Genomic DNA, 20,601 nt, shown 5'->3' on the forward strand with positions numbered 1-20,601 from the left:
TCGGACAAGAAACGCAGCGTTGTAACGGCTAATTCTATGAATTCATATATATTTTTAAAAAAGTCTATTTGTCTATTTTTTTTTTTTTTAATAAGCAATTTTTAAAAAGTCTATTTGTCTATTTGATACGGTTATTTTCCCACAAGTTTATAATTTACTTTTATTTATAAATTATTTTGAGAAATTAATTTAAGTAGTTTATAGCTGACTTATCTTAATTAAAATAATTAAACTTTCCCCGAATATGAGAGTAGTGGAAGATTGATACTTCCTTTCACTGATATTACTCAAACACTAAGCAAATGAATCACACATTATATATGGCGATTAGGACCAACTTCCAACGATTAAGGCAATCAAATCTAATTAGACAATCAAGATAATCAAACGGCTGAGTGCAACATCACAACACTTTTCTCTTTTTCTCATCATAGATCGTCTTTTATAGTCCAATAAAATTATACTAGTACAAATATTAATTACACATATATTTTTGTAATTTTCTTTTGAAACCTAGAAAAATAAAATCTATCTACTTAATCTAAATCTAAGGTTGTCATTATGACAACCCTAGACAAAATCCTAGCTAAAAGCTTATGTGTCACTCTCACAAATTTTTCAAAGGTCTAATATAAGTGTTTAATCATGTCCAAACCCAATTAAGATTATCCAATGCGTATAGTCAGTACACATGAGATCTAAGGTATACTTTTCTAATTTCAATTTTTTACTAAACTCATCTTGGACTCTATAAATGACTTGGACATTGGACTGCTAACCATGCAAGTCCATCCTACACCGCTGCACCAGAGATTAGCACCACAAATTCTAGAGTCATACGCTAACAATCAACACCAATTATGGTTTCAATGCGGAACAGTGGCACCGTATGAGAATTTGGATTCTAATTCCCGCAAAATTTCATAGATAAATCATCCATGATCCAAAGCCAGGTCTCACTAAGAACCACCAAGAAATAGAGATAGTAACCTCTTACGATGCAACGAAGAACACCGTTGAATCCTCTGATCCTGTTTGACCTCAATTATCAAACATCGATGAGATTTGCGCTAAAGCAAAATCTAGCGGAGATCCACTACCGAAACACCTCATCCAAGTAACAATCAATACGAGATCGCGACGTGAAGATCAGATGATACTAGGATTTCTAGATCGGAGAAAGTATATGGAATCTCGAAAGCAGAGTTATCGTTAGTAATAACACTCGCAAATCACACTATAATAGGATTTTTCATGGACGACACGAGTTCCTGTAAAGTCCTCTACACTTACACACTCAAGTAGCTAGGACCCGTCAACTAGATCTGAGTCCATAAGAGGGGAGCCTTTTGATTTTCAACCATTTTGTACCTCGTCCTTGTGGAATGATAGGTATATTGATATCGCTTGGAGAATGAGAATGTGAAAGAAAGGTAACCCTTTATTTCCAAGTAGTGTTGTCTAAGAATGCTTTCAGCAACATCCTTGGCAGGCCCTTCTTGGCAAAACTACATGTGGTAGCTTCCCCAGTGCACCTTAAAGTAGCATATCACAACAATGTCGGGGAGCCAATTATGATTCATGCTAATTTAAAAGCAGCAAGTTTTATTTTAGAAGCTACACTTTAAAACCTCCTCACCACTTCGGTGGTAGCAAAAGAATGTCCCGGGAGAGTTAAGTCATTCGACCTTGGCGAGACTAAAGAAAAAGTTAGATTAATCCCAGACGGTGACTCCGAAGTTGTTTAGTTTAAGGATAATCAAACCGAAGCCAAGAAGATAGGATCCGAACTCCCTTCCAAGGTAAGGAACATACTAATTAGATGGCTTCATACAAACAAAAAAAATCTTTTCACTATTTCATTCTAGGTTTTAACGATTGTTAATCCGTAGTGTTTTCGATTGCATCAGGTGGCATCAGAGTAGATTTTCTCCTGTTTATTTATGTAGCTTGATTAGCCATGGGATTTTAATCGATACTAGAGAAGATCTTGAGAGAATTATTGCGGATTTACCACGGCTCTAACTACTTTGATTGAACAAAGCAACTTTAGAAAATCAGGTGAGCAACACCAATAACAACAGGAATCAACAAAGAGAAAGGGAACGAGAACATATTAGGGATCCGCAGGGTGGAAACAATCGTGTTGTTATTACTTAAAATTCGATTTCTGAAGAAGAAGAGTCTAACGAGGAAGAGATAGTTAATCATGGGAATCGACATAACCATGATTATCGAGTGAAGGTTGATATGCCATTATTCTACAAAATGATGAGAGTGTAGGAGTTTCTAGATTGGCAATCGACGTTGACAAATTTTTTGACGTCATGGGCATCCCAGAGAACAAGAAAGTTAAGACAATGGTGATCAGGCTGAAGAATACTACTATTGTATGGTGGAATAAACTTGTTGTTCAAAGGCCTGACAAACAAAAAGGTTAGTAGGATTTTGGCAAAGAATGAAACAATTGATGTTGGAGCGGTTTTTTTCGGAGAGTTATGAGTAGATTATTTATAAGATGTATATTGAGGTATTCATGGAAAAAAAAACTATAATAGAATACACAACTGAGTTCTTACATTTCTCTGAGTGTGAAGAAATGGGAGAATCAGAGATCCAAAAGGTAACTTGATACATCAGTGGCTTAAAGGGATCTTTGCATGAGAATATGGGTTTACAGACTATATAGATTATGGTTAAGGCATCCAATTTTGATTTGAAGGCAGAATTGATGGAGAAGTCCCCTTAAAATTTCTCAATTTTTAGGAATTTTCCCCATGATAACTTTGAACCAGTAGGCGACAAAGAAAAGAGTGCAACAACAGTGGATTTCAACCCTAAAAACAAGGGGACTTTCAGCCTTAGCGGTGTGTAGTAATGTAAAGCACTAGTCTAGAGACAAAATAATTCATATGCTAAACCCACTGGAGACATGTGTTATTATTGTAATGGAAGAGGTCACAGATTAAATGTTTGTCCAATAAGGAGAGTCGTTGCTGTTGCGGAAGAAATGGAAGAGGAAAGAGAAAGGCATGCAGTTGAGAACGATGAATATGTAGGGGTTGAGTTTGCAAAGACAGAATCAGATGAGAGGGTAAATTTTGTATTGCAGCAAATTTTACTAGCATCAAATGATGAAATGTGGCGCAAGAATTTGTTTAAAACACATTGTTCAATCAAGAACAAGGTGTGTAATATGATTGTGGATAGTGGGAATATGGAGAATCTAGTGTCATAGAAATTGGTAGATTGATTGAAGTTGTCCATAAAACCCCATGATAAGCCATACACCCTCGGCTGGGTAAGCAATGGCTCCTAAGTTTGAGTAACACTAGCTTGTAAAGTTTTTATATCCATCGGAAAACATTACAGAGAAGTGGTACTTTGAGATGTTCTTGATATGGATGTTTGTCATATTTTACTTGGCAAGCCTTGGCAATTTTGTAATTATTCGGCCCGACCATATTCCTCTTGGACCAGCCACCTTGAGATAGTCCATTCTAGAACAAAACCTCTAGACCGACTATGCAAGTATCTGTCCAGAATCTTCTTCTTACCATAGGACTATCTTATACCTTGATATAGGGGATTTGTGCCTAAGGAACATCTAACAGTCCAACGCATCCCGCACCTGAAAGATAGTGAGGTCGTTACTCCTATTCCATATATATAGAAAATGGCGCCAAAACAGGAAACAAGTTTCAAACATATTTTGAATGCTCTCTATTATTTCACATACTAACTTTGGCGTTGGAGTGCTAACCTTGCAGGTACACCCCCACTATGTCGCATCATAATCTCCTTACTTTTGCAGCTTTTAGATATCTCTCTATTTCTGGTTCTAGAATGGAACTATAGTACTGTCTGTGGGAAACAACTTTTTATTCCCACGTTTCTATGACTCTCTACCTTTGCACTAAGTTTTTAGATGTGAAGTTATCTTCGACATCTGAACGGAAATCTAGAAAATCGAGCACAAGAGTGAGTTTCATTTGATCAATTCAAACTTTATGTCGATTGTACTCCACTGATAACTTAGATCTTTAGATTTCCGCATTTTTAATCTACAAAATCATAAGAAAAGGATGAATCTAGAGTTAATCTTTCTCCCACCACACACGAAGCCGCTTTAGTTGTGGTTGGTGCAACACATGCAATTGCCAATCAACAAAAGAGGACTCATACTTGTCTTGGTGAAATGAGTCTCGACATTGATAATCCTTAGAATCCATATCTAATCCTTCCTCCTCTGGGAACAAAGACTGTCTAAGCATTGCAGCTTGGAGTTCTAACTCTCTTCTTGTTGAGCAACATGAGGTGTTGTGTGATTTCAGCATTCTTGAAGCAAACTTAGGCGCTCAAGGCACGGATGACTTACTCAAATGTATCTACAACATCGTTCAGCAACAGAACTCCAAGGCGATGGAGGAAATGTTCCTTCGCTTATAAGAAAGCCTCCACCACGCTTAGCCTCAAGTAAACACAACTCAAAAGGCCATGTCTAGCATAAACCATTCCATCATTCTATAACTGACCGCTACTAAGGGAATCAAAGTCCAGAAGTCAAAAGACCGTTCAAAAGGCGGAAAATGTAGTTCCCTTCCCTGGAGCTCGGACTGGGGTTGAGAAAATAATGCTCAATCTCCAAATCATGGCGAACACCAGCTGACCACAATGCAACCTAAACATCCCATATGTTCTTGGATCTTAGAAAGCAAGATCGCTAAGTCAATACAAAAACCTCCTAAACTGGGGGAATACGATGGAAAAGGAGAGCCTGACGAACACATCCAACTCATCAATGACTGACTCAAATACTATAGTCCAGATGATGCTTTCAAATGCAAGCTACTAGCACTAATACTAGTTGGACCAGCCAGATTATGGTTCAATGGTCTCTCCTGATGGGTCCATTGAATCAAGGGCGTACCTTGGAAATCGGCTCACCGCTCACTTTATTGTACGGAGAAGGCAACCAATTATTATAGTCACCTTGAGCAGCATCATGCAAAGAGAGAACTGGAGCCTACATTTGTACACCAATTCACTCATGTAGCAGTAGAAGTAAAGGGAACTGAGGAAGCCCTCCAATGCTGGATCTTCATAAATGGCTTCCTCTGCAACCATCCTTTCTGCACCAAACTAGGAAAAAAGAAGTTAAAGACGAATCAGGTGATGTTGAACTTGACCAACCATACATGAAGTTGGAAGAGAAGTTGAATACTTACTTCGACAACACAATCTCGATCACTGACGCGAGCTTCGACCGCTCGTTTGGTAAGGAATCCCTTCTGCGGAAAAAAGACACTGACAGGGGTATGTACGGTCGATACAGCAAGTCCACACTTTTGAATACTTCTTGGAATAAGGTTTACTAGAAATGTGCTAACATTGAGTTATAGAAAGCAGGAATCTAACCTCCTTACCCTGTCACAGAGTTTGTGTGGACAAATAAATCTAAGTAATATCGCTTCCATAGAGGACACAACCATAACACGAATGATTGTATCCAACTTAAATACTCAATTGAAGCACTAATCAAGAAAGACCGACTGTCTGAGTATGTCAATGGCGGTAAGCAAGACCGAAAAGAGTCTCTAAATAACAAATCCACTACAAAGGCCTCTGAAGCTGAATCAATGGCGAAAAAGAGAAACCAGTAAAGGCAAACGTCGTATGTCGCTCCCATTATCGGTGATGTACTTCGAGCGAACCTCCATTCCAAAGGGACGATAAAAGGGAAATTTTCCGAGATGGTGGCCGCTTACATAAAAGAAGGTGAGTTATCATACAAGATCCCTGACCGGCCTATGCTAGGGTTTTGAGACTCTGAAAAGGCTAGAGGCATCTCTAAGGAACTATTTCCCCTGGTAATCACGACCGTTATAGGACAATTTGATATTTCTCGAATTTTGATCGACGGAGGATGTTTATGCGATATCCTCAATTTGTCGTTGTTTAAAATAAATGGGCCTAGATATAGGAATCCTTGTACCATATGATGACTCAGATTTGTAAGCATTTAACGGGACAACCACTATTCCATGAGGATATGTCGACTTGATAGTATCAGTAGGCGAAGAAAGAGACATGTGATTGATTAATACTCAATTTTTACTAATCCCATGCACAAAAATCTACAATTGCATTATGGATAAGCCCTTCACAGTAGCGTTGGACATCGTAGCCTCGCACGTATACTTGAAGCTCAAATAAGACAACCTTCACGGAGAACCACACGTTATATGCTAAAAAGATACATTATGCGTTATAGACGTATCAAGGAGAATTGACATCTATGGAAATTTAATGTGACCTCCCTCGCTTATCAACTTCATAGCATGAACCTCCGCATGCCATGACGTGGCTAAACAAAGGGGAGGCCATCAATGAAAATAGGAGGCAAAAATCCGCTCATGTTTTATTTTTCGTATGAGTATATGTGTGTGTAAGAGTGTTTGTGTGTGTATAAACTATTATGTACCACATACAAACAATTGTTCACTATGAAGGAAATTATACAAATTGTGAAACGTTTGTTCCTTTATGATTATACAGAGTAACGATGAAATCGGGGTACAACCAACACAGTTGAGGCCCGGGATAAGGATCTATGCTTTGTTGAGGAATTATCCTTTGTGATGCGGAGCACAATTCACAATTCAAAGCATAGGCACATCTAGTCGGTATGATGTCATGTTATTATAAGTGTGTCTGAAAGCATAGTTGCATTTAGTTGGTCTTATGCCATATTATTATAAGTGTGAATCAAAGCATAGCCACATCTAGCCGGTCTTATGCCATATTATTATGAGCGTGAATCAAACATAGCTGCATCTAGCCGTCTTATATATATTATTATGAGTGTGACTCAAACACATCTGAATCCAATGTAGTTTTTTGCGGTTTTGATTTAGTTCATTTTACAATTTTTTATTTGGCCGATTCAGTTTTGAACACCCTTAAGTGTTTTAATATTATGTTTGATTTGTGCGTAGTATATGCAAGTAAACTTTGCAACCTACCTTATTTGGACTATCTTATTCTTTGTGGAGACAAAGAAAAGTAATAACAAAATCAACCATCAACCCATCACAATTGATTTTAACATAACCTTCCTTATGCCACTCCAGCCATGCAATCTTTTGAGTTAAAATCTGAATAGCAGTATTAGCATGCATGCACTACCTGTGAGTGGATCAAACATAGCAACTCCATCTGGCTAGAAGATTGAGCTTCAAGCCTTCAACACTAAGTTCCAATAAAATTAGAAATCGTATACACACTTGTAGTTTTTCATCATTTACACAGAAAATTGGTATATTGCGAGATTTGGATTGCCTGCAGTAGCAAGCATTCACATAGATGGTGAATCTGGACCCTTGATTCATCCACTGCAAGAACTCACCCCCCACCACTTCCAAGCCATCCGTAGCAAAACCTTAAAATAAGAGACAAGACAAAATGAAACAAAAATTGTCCAATCTCAGTGCTATCTATAATAAGTATAAGTAAAAGCAGCTGATAACTTTTTTACTGGTAGCATTGAGAACCATGATTGTGTCATCAATCTGAGTTGTATCTATAGGTTGGGGAGTGAATACACGGGGACATTAAAATTTAAAACCAATCAACATGCTGGGTTGAAAATTTGGATTTCTTCTTTGGCTTTTGGTATCGGTTATTCTCAAACTTCGCTTTGGTTATAAGTGAATAGAGCAATTCTGCCTCAGCAGATGTATCATAGGGTACATCCAGTATACTGCAACACATTAACCAAAGGAAAATAAGAAATCAAATGGAATGAACTTCCAAAGACACTATATGATTCAGTAAGGTAACAGAAACATGTTATATGATTTAGTAAAAGCATGTTAGTAAAAAAATGAAGAACGAGTAAGGTTGTTACCTGTGAAGTAATTCCTCCAAAAGAATTCTCTGTGATGGGGTTACATAATGAATGCAACTTCTAGGACATTGTCCAACAGCACACTGAACTTGATAATCTTCCCCTTGATCTATGAATTTGTTGGTATTCAAAGATAAAACATTAAAAGTATGTCAATTGCGCAGTACATGCACTCTTCTAAAACAAGCTAAGTTACACTACATTATGTCACTCTTAATCAAGACTTTTTCAAAATGAAGAAAGTAAACAACAGATAAGAGAAATTAACCTTGAGAAAACGCACGTGCTGTTCCAGTAGAAGGGACAAATGTGAAAGCATGAGATGCTCTTTCAACACAGGGATTTGAACAAGCTGCACATAATTTTAACTCCTCAATGTAATGGAAAAATAAAAACAGAGAAATTCATACCAGATGACATTTAGATACTGTATATGTATTTAAGTAGGATTCAGACTTCAGATTAAAAGTGTATCAGGTGTTAGGCGCCGACATATGTGGTTATATTTAATAACTTCAATTTTCTTATATTATTAAGACCGAGCTTTTCCTGTCATTGTCAATGTCCTGTTGTGTCTGGTGTCTGTATATGCGTTGGTGTTTCATAGATATATACGATTACCTTTTCCGACACAAAGAAGCTCATTAACAAAAAGATCAAAAGCTTCACACTCTGGTCTATCAAAGGGATCTAAGCACTCCCTGAAAAGTCAGTAACCATTGTAAGAGAATGAATGCCTACAGTAAACTTCAAAACAATGAGGAATTGAAAGACAACAGATAATTTACGTTTCAATAATTTGTGATGGTGTGTAGTTGGATAGTATCTGCAATAAAAAAAAGTATGACAGTGAAAAGTTAATTAACTAATTACTAGTTACTAAGCTATATATGTTGTGTGAAAGTGAACAGAAAAAAGTAGAACGAAAACAAAAACAAAAAACAATGAGAGTGAGTTAAAGAAGTAAGTAGAACCTGGTATGCTTGAATTACACGGCGAATCATAACATCCGATGTTTCATTTTCATCTCTGTTGAGGTCTGGGTGAAACTGCTTCACCTGTTATAAATTAAACAGAAAAAGAAAAAAAAAAAACTTTAACTGAATGAATGAAAATAGTGAATAAACATTGATGATTTGATGATTGATGTTGGTACTTTGGCTCGAAAAGCGGCTTTAATTTCAGCGGCGGAGCAGTTGGGTTGGACTCCCAAGACACCGTAAGCAGAGAAAGTGGACAGAGGATCATCATCTCTCCCTCTGCAACTGCAGCTCATTCTTGTCTTATTATTTACAGAAACAGACAAAGGAAAAGTGTGGTTTACAAAAGCAGTGGTTGTTGTTGTTGTTGATGTTAATTTGAAGCTACACGACCACCTTGATTCCATACTGACTGCAGTTGTCGCCGGAGTGACCAAACCAATTGTTTCCATAGGAGAGGTGACGCGAAGCATTTTCTGGATGACAGAGTGCCACTTGTGTTGTTCTCTCTGCTTCAATTATATAGGATTTCTTTTTCAAAAATTATTATTATTATTATTCCAAAATATAGGAACTATTTTTATATATTATACAAAAAGACAATTTTGGCAATGAATCCAAGGGTAGTTTTGGATACAATAATACTACAAATTGTAAACAATTTTAATTTTTTTGACTAAATTAATTAATCAATTTGTATGCTAAATACTCTCTTCCTCCTTTTATAAGTATCCTGCATAGTATTTCATGCAAGTACCAAACCAAAACTGACCAGATTTGAGTTGTGTGAACACACTCAACTACTCATCCATAACAATTGGATCAAGATCTGACTGTCCAAATCCAACATAACCCTCACAATAAATGCAGTCACTACTCCACTTTATCTTGTTCCAAGTAAAAGAGAATACACTTTTTATCAGGGACATAGCCTTCATCCTTAAGGTGTTTCAGCAAACCAGACAAAACCCAGAATATAACATCACTTTGCGGATGCAATTTATCCCCTACAACAAAACTATTGACTTTCTTCTCAATCTCAATCCAACTTATACCTACTTCTTTTGCTACACCCATCTCTTTCATTCTCTTGATGGAACTTGCTCTCTCTTTCCATTTCCCTTCGACAGAATATATGTTTGCCATCAAAACATGAGGAGCTGCGCTATCTGGTGCAGCTGAAAATAGTTTATCAGCAGCATATTTACCCATCTCAGAATCACCGTGTATGCTACAGGCACCAAGCAATGCTTGCCAAACTAGCACGCCACCATGCTCAGGCAACCCCTCGATGAATTTCTTAGCTTCATTAAGATGTCCTGCTCTCCCCAACATGTCGACAATGCAAGCATAATGTTCTGACCTAGGGATTATGTTGTGATCTCTAGTCATAGACTCCAAAAGCTCCATACCCTTCTCAACTAATCCAGCATGACTGCAAGCATGAAGCAACGACAAAAATGTAACATCTGTTGGGGCTGTACGCTCTACTCTCATCTCTTCGTAAAATTGAAGTGCCCTGAGACCATCTCCGTGGCGAGCAAAAGCTGCAATTACCGAGTTCCATGAAATTGAATTCTTTTGAGTCATCTGATGGAACACTCGGAGCGAGTCAGACAAATCTCCACATTTGGAGTACATGTTTACAAGTCCATTACCCACAAAGGGATTCTGACTGAAATTCTTTTTTATGATTAAAGAGTGAATCTGTTTTCCAAGAGCCAAAGAAGTGTCAGCACCAAATACCCCAAGAACAGCTGAAACCATGTTAGGATCAACTTCAATCCCCAGCGTCACCATTTTCGTAAATATCTGGATAGCTTCCTCCTCAAATCCATTTTGAGCAAAAGCCACAAGTATTACAGTCAAGGAGACTCCATCCAGCTCCTCAGCAGATTCAAATATCTTCCATGCTTCCTCTAAACTACCACACTTCGAATACAAATCCATCAAAGCACTCTCAATACATAAATCCGACTGCATCCCCAATTTCCATAACAACCCATGAATTTTCTGTCCATCCCTTAACGCTTGCAAACCCGAACAAGCCATGAGCAAGCTCAAATATGTCAAAACATTAGGACTCACAGACCCGCAACACATTTGATCAAACAACCTCAAACTATCCTCATAAAACTCATTTTGCGCAAGCCCAGAAATCACAGCCGTCCAAGTCACAACATTCCTCTCAATCATCTCATCAAAAACCTTCCTTCCTTGACTAAAACAACCACATTTAAAATACGACGTTATAAGAGCATTCCCGACTGTAATTTCCCTCTCAAATCCACCAACAAACACCAAACCATGGATCATTTGTGTTACATTACTAGATATTCCTAATCTCAATCCATCACAAGCTGACAACATTGTAGTAAGAGTAGCTTTATCAAATCGACAACAAACTCTACTAGACTCATTCATTTGCTTAAAGAAACTAAAAGCAGAGTCAAGATTATTATCATTCCTTAAAAACCCGGAAATGATTGTATTCCACGAAACGGTGTCTCTAACAGGCATATGATCAAACACCTTAAGAGCATTACAGAATTGACCACATTTGGAATACATGGAGAGGAGGGAGTTCCAAACAAAAAGGGAATTACGTTGGGAGGCATGAAAACGGAAGGAAGGGGGTTGTTTGATGATTTGGGCATGGATGGAAGAACCGAGAGTGAGGTTTTTGTCTCTGCCGCAGAGGGAGAGAAGAGAAGTTAAGTCTGTGTGGTTGAGGAGAGGTTTTGAGGTTGAAGGAAATGGGTATTGGGAAGGTGGTGGGTTTGAAATGAAGGGTGGGTTGAGAGAATTCAGCCATGAAGGGAGAGTGGTGTTGAATTGCAATCTGGGTTTCATCCATGAAATGAAAAGGTGAATACAGAGAGAGGTTGGTGTTGAAGACAGGGGAATGAACGTTGTTCTAGTATAGCAAAAGTGATATTAGTCGTTCTGTTATTTTTTAAGGGGCGTTTTAGAATAATTTTTTTTTTCAATTGTTTTATACTAATTTAATGTTATAATGTTATAGTTTATCAATTATATCTTTATTTTCTCAATAATTTCATCTCACATTTTTCAATTAGTTATTGAAAAAAGATAGTGTATGATTGAATTTATTTGGAAAGAGAAAAATAAATAAGGGTATAATAGGAAAAGTAACTATAACAATTCATTATCTTGGTTGAAGAGTTTTATGTTAAAATGACACTTAAAAGGGAACATAGGAAGTATTAGTTTTAGTTTGTGTATCCATATATTAACTTGAGACAATTAATTAAAACAAAACTTTTTTTAAAATGTGTTCTAAAAGTTGTTTTAAACTCATTTGATTTCTTAACCCTAATGTGACGGTAGTCGAATTTTAGATCCAATTTTAAAAAATACTTAGCTATGTGTAATTCATTTAGTAACTATTCGACAACGGGTATTGCAAATTTATCAGAGACATCGTTACCTTATTAATAGCACGATAGACGATGCACATCTTCCAAGTTTTATCTTATTTATTAGAATAATCGAACTCGAAATGATTTGGTGTTGGGATGTATGGTTTTTAAGACTAACATCTCCCTTGTTTGTTTTTCGATCTCATTTGTATGGTGGTGAAGATACTTGTAAGGTCTCATAGACTCTCTACATACTTTTATACCTTGGAAGGTCGGCCACCTTTTATTGTTTCAGAAACTCATGGTATGTTGTTTCTAATTCATGATGGAATTTCCTAATGTTTTGAGCCATTAAATGCCCAACACCACTTCAATTCGCTCAACTCAAATAAATGCATGTTTGTCACTAATTTGAATGATCCAATATATATCTTTAACCAGTGACACACACATTTTTTCGTGATTTGGAACCCATCTCCTAACTTGATCTTCATTTGGGAAGAATCTTCTATTGGCCTTCCAATTTATGCACCAGCTTTTGGGAAATAAATTTGTGTGTTGCACCACTGTCCACCAACACATGTACTGGGACTCCATAAATCTCTTCTTAGAATTTGACAATTTGATGATTTTCATGGGTTATATGATTTGGATTCAACACACTCATTTCTCCTTTTATATTCATCATTTGTCTCATCCACCTCCACAACTAAAATTTGGGCCTCCTGATCATCATCTTCCTCTTCCTCCATCACTAATACTCTCATCTGTTTGTCAGGGCATTGGTGTATCGGATGGAACAACCCATCACACTTGAAACATGTCCCCTTTTGTTTTCTATCCAATAACTCTTGATAAGATATGGCAATTTCTCTTCTCGCCCTTATATGTTATCCAAGAGCCTGCGCAAAATTCCAAAATTGACCCCTATTTCAAAGATGCATCTCCGGACACACCAAAATCCTAATTTTTCCACCAAAAAAATCAGAGATACATCTCCAAAGTCATTTTAAGGATGGATTCAGAGATGCATCTCCGAATTAACCTTTTTTTTAATTAAAAAAAATAGTTCGGAGATGCATCTCCGAACTAGATAGACCTATCTAAGGGGCACGTCAGACCTTCCCTCTTCTCCTTCCTTCTTCATTTTTTAGAAAAATAAAAGTTTCTCTTTACCCGTCACTCAATCCATTTATAGTATACCCTCAAGATCAAGTGCTGAAGTTGCTTTCTTGTGTTTGTTACCATTTCCAACTCCTTCTACCAACATTCATCATCAAAGCACTCTACACACTCAACAACACATTTAAGAGTAAGTTTCAAATTTAACTTATTTTGATTTTTCATTAATGGATTAGCTTAAATGTACTACTTTTAATGCATTACATGGCTCAAATTGGTTAGTGTACAAGTTTGGAGACTCTTTTCATACGATTTGGATGAGTTTGGTTGAGTTAAGATGATCTAGGGCGCATGCAGAAGCGCTTCTTCCATTGAAGCAGATGAAGGTTTCGTTCAGATATGCATATTCGAACTGTGTTGTTACAAGAGTTTGGAGATGCATATCTGAAATCTTTCTTGTGTCAAAATTTCTCATAATTCGTTTTATTTTTTTAAGATATGGAGGAAAGTTAAGGAAATCGAGGGAGGATAAGACTAAGGCGATCCACCTTAACTGTATCTGCTCGTCGGGAGAGGGCTCGTCATAACAAGTGGCTACAGTCGTCCCCCCTCTTCTTCACGATACGGAGGCATCGGCCTCTAGGAGTCGACCTTTAAGACTGTCACGGGGGTCGGGATCCCATAGTCGTGCAACACATAATGAGGATAAGGCAGTTGCACCCCACGTCTCAGCTGCTAAAGTTGCACCCCCTTGCAGATTTGTTTCCAAGAGGACCCATATATACCTCCTTACTCATATACCTTGGCAAGCATGTGGCTCCATGTGTTTAGGAAGGAAAGGTATATATTTGAACTTCATCTATTTTATTTTTGAACTTCCTCTATTTTATTTTTTTTAAACTCAACCGATCATGTTATATTTTATTTTCAAAAGGACCATTACTGTCTAAAATATGTGAATCATGCAAGAAATATTCACCATCTTTATCAGCTCGATGTAGCCTGGTTCCAAACTGTACTTCAAAACTTTGGCTTGCAGGTCTTTGTGCTTCCAGGTACACCAACATAATTAATGGTATGCAAGTTGCATTTGGTGAGATATGGCATAGTGAGACGTCATCTTTTCACCTCCCCATTGGTGATATGACTATTACGCTGAATGACATAGCATGCCTTCTACACCTTTCCATCAGAGGAAGGTTGCTTGATCATTCTAAGATCAGCATGACTGAGGCCATTGATATGATGGTGAATTTTCTGGGAGCTAAATATGAGGATGCCTTTAAGAAGTTTAGAAGCACCAAGGGTCCACATGCAAAGTCTTCTTATTTGGAGAAATTGTACGAGCATAACTTGGAGTCCTCTAAACACCCAGACACTGATGAATTCTGGGTTTCCTACCATGGGGAGTGTGCCTTGAGGTGCTACTTCCTATTCTTGGTTGGCATGTCCATGTTTGTGGACAAAATTGCTAACTACGTGGATGTGGCCTACCTAAAATATTCAATCGGATTGGAGTCTATTCATGAGTGGAATTAGGGGGCAACATGCTTGGTTTACTTGTACCACAACCTGAACAAAGCCTGCAAATGGAAGACAAAGCAGATTACAGGCTCATGCACCCTGCTTACGGTAATTTCCAAATCCCACTATTAAGTTCCAAATCCACCATTTTTTACACTTGTTACTGATACTTTTTTCTTATAAGTTTTCAAGGATGGATCCTGGCTCACTATCAACGCATCCACGGGTTTAACTGTTCCACGTCCTATACTTATGATTGGCCGTATGCTTGTCGGTTTGTTCCTAACAGAGGGAATGTTCATATCTTGTCGTACCGTATGTACATTGACCGCATTCAGCATGACGACATAAGATGGAGGCCATACGGTGCTCATAATGAGAGAGTTCCATTTGACCTCATTTTTTATACTCGGAATGGTTGGCATGTGGGACCAACCTCATGTGCAGGTGTCTTCCCGAGCGATGCATGCGATAATTTAGGTACGTCCTGATTATGTTGAGGTCCCTCGTTGATAAGTGCCAATTTGTAGTGCTTTTATATATATATATATAGTTTTGTGGCACTTATCATGTTTTTGTGTAAATTCCGTTGAATAATCCTCCGTTTTGTGTGTAAATACGTTTAATTTGTTTATACTCGTGTTTTGATTCATTTGCGTACCTTTTGATAGTTTTCTATTCATTTTGTAGGTATTGATGCGTATTTGGAGCGTGAGTAATAAAGTGTCAAAGACACAACTTCAAACGCGCGATTTGGAGCAACCGAACCAAGTCATCAACAAATAAGGCTCACAATAAAAGAATAAAAAATCATCAATTTGGTTTATATTTTGTCATTGTTAGATAGGAAATTGAATAAGCTTTCCAACGCTTCTAACCGGGTGCAAATCGGAGTTAGGGTTCTCAAGTTATGGCCTAAACAGTGATGTTGCTACTGGTGTCGTTTGCCCGGCAAATGACAGGCTCGATCACCAAACATTTTTTAGGTAGATTAGCTTAGAAAACAACTATGGAGCTTGCATTTGGATGATCGAATGTGGATTGATCATCAATCGGAGCTGACAAACCGGGAGATTTTTGGTTCATTTCTCTTCTTCTTTGAGTATTTCTCTTTGGTTGGATTTTGTATATGATTTTACTTTGAACTCATGTATATTCGTTGATCATGGTGTTGTATCAAGTTTGCTTTACAAATCATTATTGATGTCTTCCTTAATCTTTTTGCTTTATGTTTGGATTTGGGTTGTTATAAACATATACCTCACAAATCTTGATTAGAGATGAATATATATATATTAGTTCTAGACTCTAAATATAGTTTTTGGAGCTAATATTCGTCGTGGATATCGAAGCTTAATGCCTCTGTGTTGTTTGTGTTGGTTAAGAGATCATTGACGCGAGCAATACGGTTATCTTCTGTGTTGTTGTGGTTTGTTGAGAGATCGTCACTGAGATGATATAGTAGTTCTCTCTACTTTTGGTTAGAAATGACTTAGGGTGTGTTTGGTTCGGGGTAGATGGAGGGAATGGGAGGGGAGGGAATATTTTTAATTAAATGTGTTTGGTTCAAATTTTATGAGGGGAGGGGAGGGAAGGGGAGGGGAGCAAAACCCCTCCAAAACACACTTTTTGCGTTCCTCCAAATCGGAGGGATTTGGAGGGGAGGGGAGGGAATCTCAACTTTAATATTTTAAAAATTATTATAATTACTATAATATCCTCAGTTTAATGTTAATATTTTAAAATCATTTATTTTCTTTTGTATTATTGCTCTCTTTTGGGTGATTTTTCTCGATTGCTTCTATCAACTCATTATAATTATTCTCCACCTTCAAATTATTTTGAAATTTTTGTCCTTAATATAAATCATAATCATTTCACTTTTTTGATTTTTTTTATAACTCTTTTATGTTTATTTATGTTTTTTTTCTAATTTTGTTATGTATCCTATCATATTTTCTTTTATATCAAATTTAAAATTTTTCATTTTAATTAATTAATTTATTTTATTAAAAAATTTAAACCATTCATATTTAATAATAAATTATTTTATGTATTTTATGTGTTTAATAATTCATTACGATTTCAAAGTTGTTATCAACATATAGTTTAATTTGTTTTTGAACATTTTATTCGAATTAAGTGAAGTCAATTTTTTAACATTATGTAGTAAATTATAACTTTTTAGTCACTCAATATTAAAAAATTTACTAACAAAAAAATATGTATAGATTTTTCACATTTGAACCAAACACCCATCTGATTAAACAAATCCCCTCCCCTCCCCTCCCCTCCCCTTCTCTCCCCTCCATTAAAATCCCTCCCCTCCCCTCCCCCTCATTTGAACCAAACACACCCTTAGGGTGTGAGCGATGCTTGATGATATTGATGAGTATTGTAGGTTGAGTATAATTGATCGATAAGTTTAAGTTTGTGAGATGTAGATTATATGCTACCTGATAAGTCTCTTCTTTCTGAAAAAATGAATTACTTTTGTGTTGATATTTACTTTTCTGTTTTTATTCTTTAAACAATTCAATCCAAACTCATAACTTTAGAAACGGTTGAACGGCAGTTCAATGCACTAGTCCCTGTAGAGACGATAATTTCCCGGATAAATACTTCCAAAACTTTTGTTGCTTGCCGCTTTACCGCTTTAATAAAATGGCGCCGTTGCCGGGGATTGGTGTTTTATTTAACTTGCATCGAAATAGTTTCTAATGTTTTGAGTTGTGTATATATCGCACATATTGTATATTCTCACTTGTTTATATTGATACTTGAGTATGCTTACTACACTTGTAAATGTTTTCTTTATACTTGTGAATTTGTTATATTATTGTTTGTTTTCTTTCATGTTTGCTCGTGTGTGGTTAGGGATAACCGGGCGGAAGTAACTAGGAGAAACGTTCTTAAATAACAGGCGTCGAGCTTACGACATAAAACAAGCATGTTTATTCTTTTTAGTTTTTGTTTAGTTTAGGTAGTGTAATGCAATTGTCTAAACAAATTTAGATCGGACCAGTTTTTAAATTTCAAATCTTCACTTTTAAATTTGTTTAGACAATTTCATTTGGTCTTTTAATTTGTTTATATTAATACTTTGTGTGATTGTCTATAAGCTCATTTTGAGTAACTTATGGAATTGGGGGTGATTTTCCAAGTTTGATTGTTTCAACTTGCGAGTGTATGGTAATGATTTTGTTAAAGTTTTATACGCGTTCAAGGTATGTGCTTACCACTTTCTTGACTTTAGCATATTCATGATACTTAGGCTTTTTACAATTTCTATGCCATTCATTTTTTCGTATACTTGTTCGTTTGTGAATCACTTTAGTTCTCACCTTTTTGTGAGGTGGCTTTCCATTATTCACATATGCCGGAGACCACAACTCTTGTTTTAACTAAATTTTATTATGCTTAATCTTTTGTTTGTGTTGACTATATGAAAGCATGAAAATGATCAAGGCATTTTTGTTTCATTTTGAGCAAAACTACCCTGGCCAAATAGTCGATTCACCTTGTGAGTCTATGATCATTAGTATCCCTTTTGAGCCTTTTTGTCAATATTCATGTTGTTTTTGCTAAATGCTTGTCTATGAGTGTTTGGTTCGCATTTTTGTATGGATGTTGCTTCTTTGTTTTCTTGAACCCTCAATTATGATTTATAGTTTGAATTTTTGCCTTGCCTTATGATGATGGTTGAATTCAAGTTGGGGAGAAAAATTGATTGTGCATTTGTGGTTGATTGCTATGAGGTTGAAATAAGAAAGAAAAGAAAAAAATGTGAAAAAGAAGTGAAAAGAAAAAAAATAAAAAAGAGAGAAGTTTTGAAAAAAAAAGACAAAAAAGAGTATGGAATAATGTTGTGTTAATAAGTATGTGATTGGTTTGAGAAATTTGAAATTATGAAGAAGTTTGACTGGAATTTTGTGTTTGAACTTTTGTGAGTTGACCACTCGCTTAAGTTTGGGCAAATTTTTGTTTCGATTAGCCTTAGGAATTATCCCTTGTTTGTTAACCAAGTCATATTACAACTCGTCCAGTTCACTTTCCGCTCCCATTCTTTGCTCCCCACCAAAAACTCACCAACATCCTTTCAATGTCCTTGCTCACTCCATATGGAAGTTTGAAGCAGCTCGTGATATAGCTAGGAATAGCTTGGGAAACCGATTTGATAAGCACTTCCTTTCCCGCCCTCGATAGAAATCCTTCCTTCCACCCTTTCATCCTTTTCCAAATGTGTTCAACAACAAGAGAAAAAACCTCCTTAACCACCAGAAGACCCAAATATCTCGATTGAGATAACATTATCTTAACTCCCATCCTATTATGAATCATTTGTTTGAATTCATCACGAACATTTCGACTGAAGGAGGCTTCCGACTTGTCAAGATTCACCATTTGTCCAGATGCCTTCTGATAGATTGAAAGGACTTCCAAAATTTTCTCAGCCTCATTGGAGTTGCCCCTTGCAAACAGGATGCTATCGTCTGCAAAGAATAAGTGAGAGATCCTAAGAGCACTTCTGGCAACTTGTATCCTATGAATGTTAAGAGTTATGACTTCTTTAGCAAACCTGACATAACATACGTTCAAAGAACAAACATGTAAGGGGATAATGGGTCTCTTGTCCATTGAGGAGGACTTGGAAGGACACCGTTGAAATACATCTATTTCCAGCTTCACCAACTTCTTAGAAAATCCCATAGATTCCAAAACTCCCACAACAAAACTCCACTCCACCCTATCATAAGCTTTTGACATGTCTAACTTCAGGGACATCACTTTTTTTTACCTTCAGTTTTATCCTTCATACAATGGAAACACTCCATGGCTAAAAGAGCATTATCTGTAATCAACTTCCCCTTAACAAAAGCACTCTATTCAACATCAATGATATTCGGTAAAATGTATTTCACTCTATTCGCAATAGCCTTTGAGACCAACTTCATCACTATGTTGCACAGACTGATTGGACGAAACTCCTGTGGGGATTTAGGGTTCTTACATTTTAGGATCAACACTATGAAAATTTTGTTCACATATACTAGATCATGTTCCTCGTTCAGAATGTCCGACGCCAACTTCTTTACCTCCTTCCGCATAATGTGCCAGTATTTTTGGAAGAAAAGTCTTGGAAGCAATCTGGACCCGGAGCTTTAAGCGGGTGCACCTAGAACAGGTTTCCTCCACTTCGTGTTCAGAAAAAGATCCTTCACACCACACTTTGTTCTCTTGACTAAGCTTTTCTCTCACCACTTCACAAGTATCTTGGATATTAGAATGTCCTGAAGAAGAAAATAGATCAGAAAAATAATGAATTAGGATTCGTTCGCAATTTTTCCTTCCTCGCCACCAACTCCCGTTTTCATAACCCAGTTTGCTAATATGGTTTGTTTTCCTTCTCTGCTCCGCCTTCTCATGAAAGAACTTCGTATTTCTATCGTCATCCTTCAACCACACAACTCTACTCATTTGTCTCCACATCACTTCTTCTGCCTTGAGCAGATTATTCCTTTGGTTCTCCAAAACTTTATACTTTTTAATGTTCTCCTAATTGGCGTCTCATCTCTCCTCTTCTTTCAAAAGATCTTTAATACGATTAATCTCTGTACGGATAGAACCACTCCTATATTCCTTGTATGAGTCCCCTATATCAACCACAACCTTAAGCTCACTA

The 20,601-nt window shown here is 36.9% G+C and overlaps 3 protein-coding genes across 5 annotated transcripts; all 3 read right to left on the reverse strand.

Annotated features, from left to right (window-relative positions):
* Window positions 1–7,230: 7,230 nt before the first annotated feature.
* On the reverse strand, window positions 7,231–9,505 carry LOC131610605 (uncharacterized). 3 transcript variants are annotated; one of them, XR_009286546.1, is made up of 8 exons: window positions 9,066–9,505; window positions 8,884–8,967; window positions 8,698–8,735; window positions 8,531–8,610; window positions 8,178–8,261; window positions 7,910–8,018; window positions 7,538–7,762; window positions 7,231–7,441 (listed from the first exon to the last, which is right to left on the reverse strand). XR_009286546.1 is itself a non-coding variant. In XM_058882594.1 (7 exons), the coding sequence occupies exons 1-7, from the start codon at window positions 9,360–9,362 to the stop codon at window positions 7,621–7,623; spliced, it is 834 nt and encodes a 277-aa protein (XP_058738577.1). In that variant the 5' UTR covers window positions 9,363–9,505; the 3' UTR covers window positions 7,231–7,620. The 3 variants fall into 3 exon arrangements, 1 of the variants encoding a protein (XP_058738577.1); XR_009286545.1 differs by having other exon boundaries at window positions 7,530–7,762; XM_058882594.1 differs by having other exon boundaries at window positions 7,231–7,762.
* Window positions 9,506–9,581: 76 nt separating this feature from the next.
* LOC131610603 (pentatricopeptide repeat-containing protein At3g05340) lies at window positions 9,582–11,832 on the reverse strand. The gene has a single exon (XM_058882593.1). The coding sequence runs from the start codon at window positions 11,740–11,742 to the stop codon at window positions 9,763–9,765; it is 1,980 nt and encodes a 659-aa protein (XP_058738576.1). The 5' UTR covers window positions 11,743–11,832; the 3' UTR covers window positions 9,582–9,762.
* Window positions 11,833–18,965: 7,133 nt separating this feature from the next.
* On the reverse strand, window positions 18,966–19,685 carry LOC131615035 (uncharacterized). The gene has a single exon (XM_058886552.1). The coding sequence runs from the start codon at window positions 19,683–19,685 to the stop codon at window positions 18,966–18,968; it is 720 nt and encodes a 239-aa protein (XP_058742535.1).
* Between the last annotated feature and the right edge of the window lie 916 nt (window positions 19,686–20,601).

This window comes from Vicia villosa, linkage group LG6 (genome assembly GCF_029867415.1).
Source record: "Vicia villosa cultivar HV-30 ecotype Madison, WI linkage group LG6, Vvil1.0, whole genome shotgun sequence".
NCBI lineage: Eukaryota > Viridiplantae > Streptophyta > Magnoliopsida > Fabales > Fabaceae > Vicia > Vicia villosa.

Excerpts from the sequence above, each read along its gene's own strand:
- LOC131610605 (XM_058882594.1), bottom strand. The coding sequence starts at position 9,362 with ATGCTTCGCGTCACCTCTCCTATGGAAACAATTGGTTTGGTCACTCCG. Across the intron at positions 8,968-9,065 it reads AAGCCGCTTTTCGAGCCAAA|GTGAAGCAGTTTCACCCAGA; the intron begins GTACCAACATCA and ends AATTTATAACAG. Across the intron at positions 8,736-8,883 it reads GTGTAATTCAAGCATACCAG|ATACTATCCAACTACACACC; the intron begins GTTCTACTTACT and ends TTTTTATTGCAG.
- LOC131610603 (XM_058882593.1), bottom strand. The coding sequence starts at position 11,742 with ATGAAACCCAGATTGCAATTCAACACCACTCTCCCTTCATGGCTGAAT.
- LOC131615035 (XM_058886552.1), bottom strand. The coding sequence starts at position 19,685 with ATGTCAAAAGCTTATGATAGGGTGGAGTGGAGTTTTGTTGTGGGAGTT.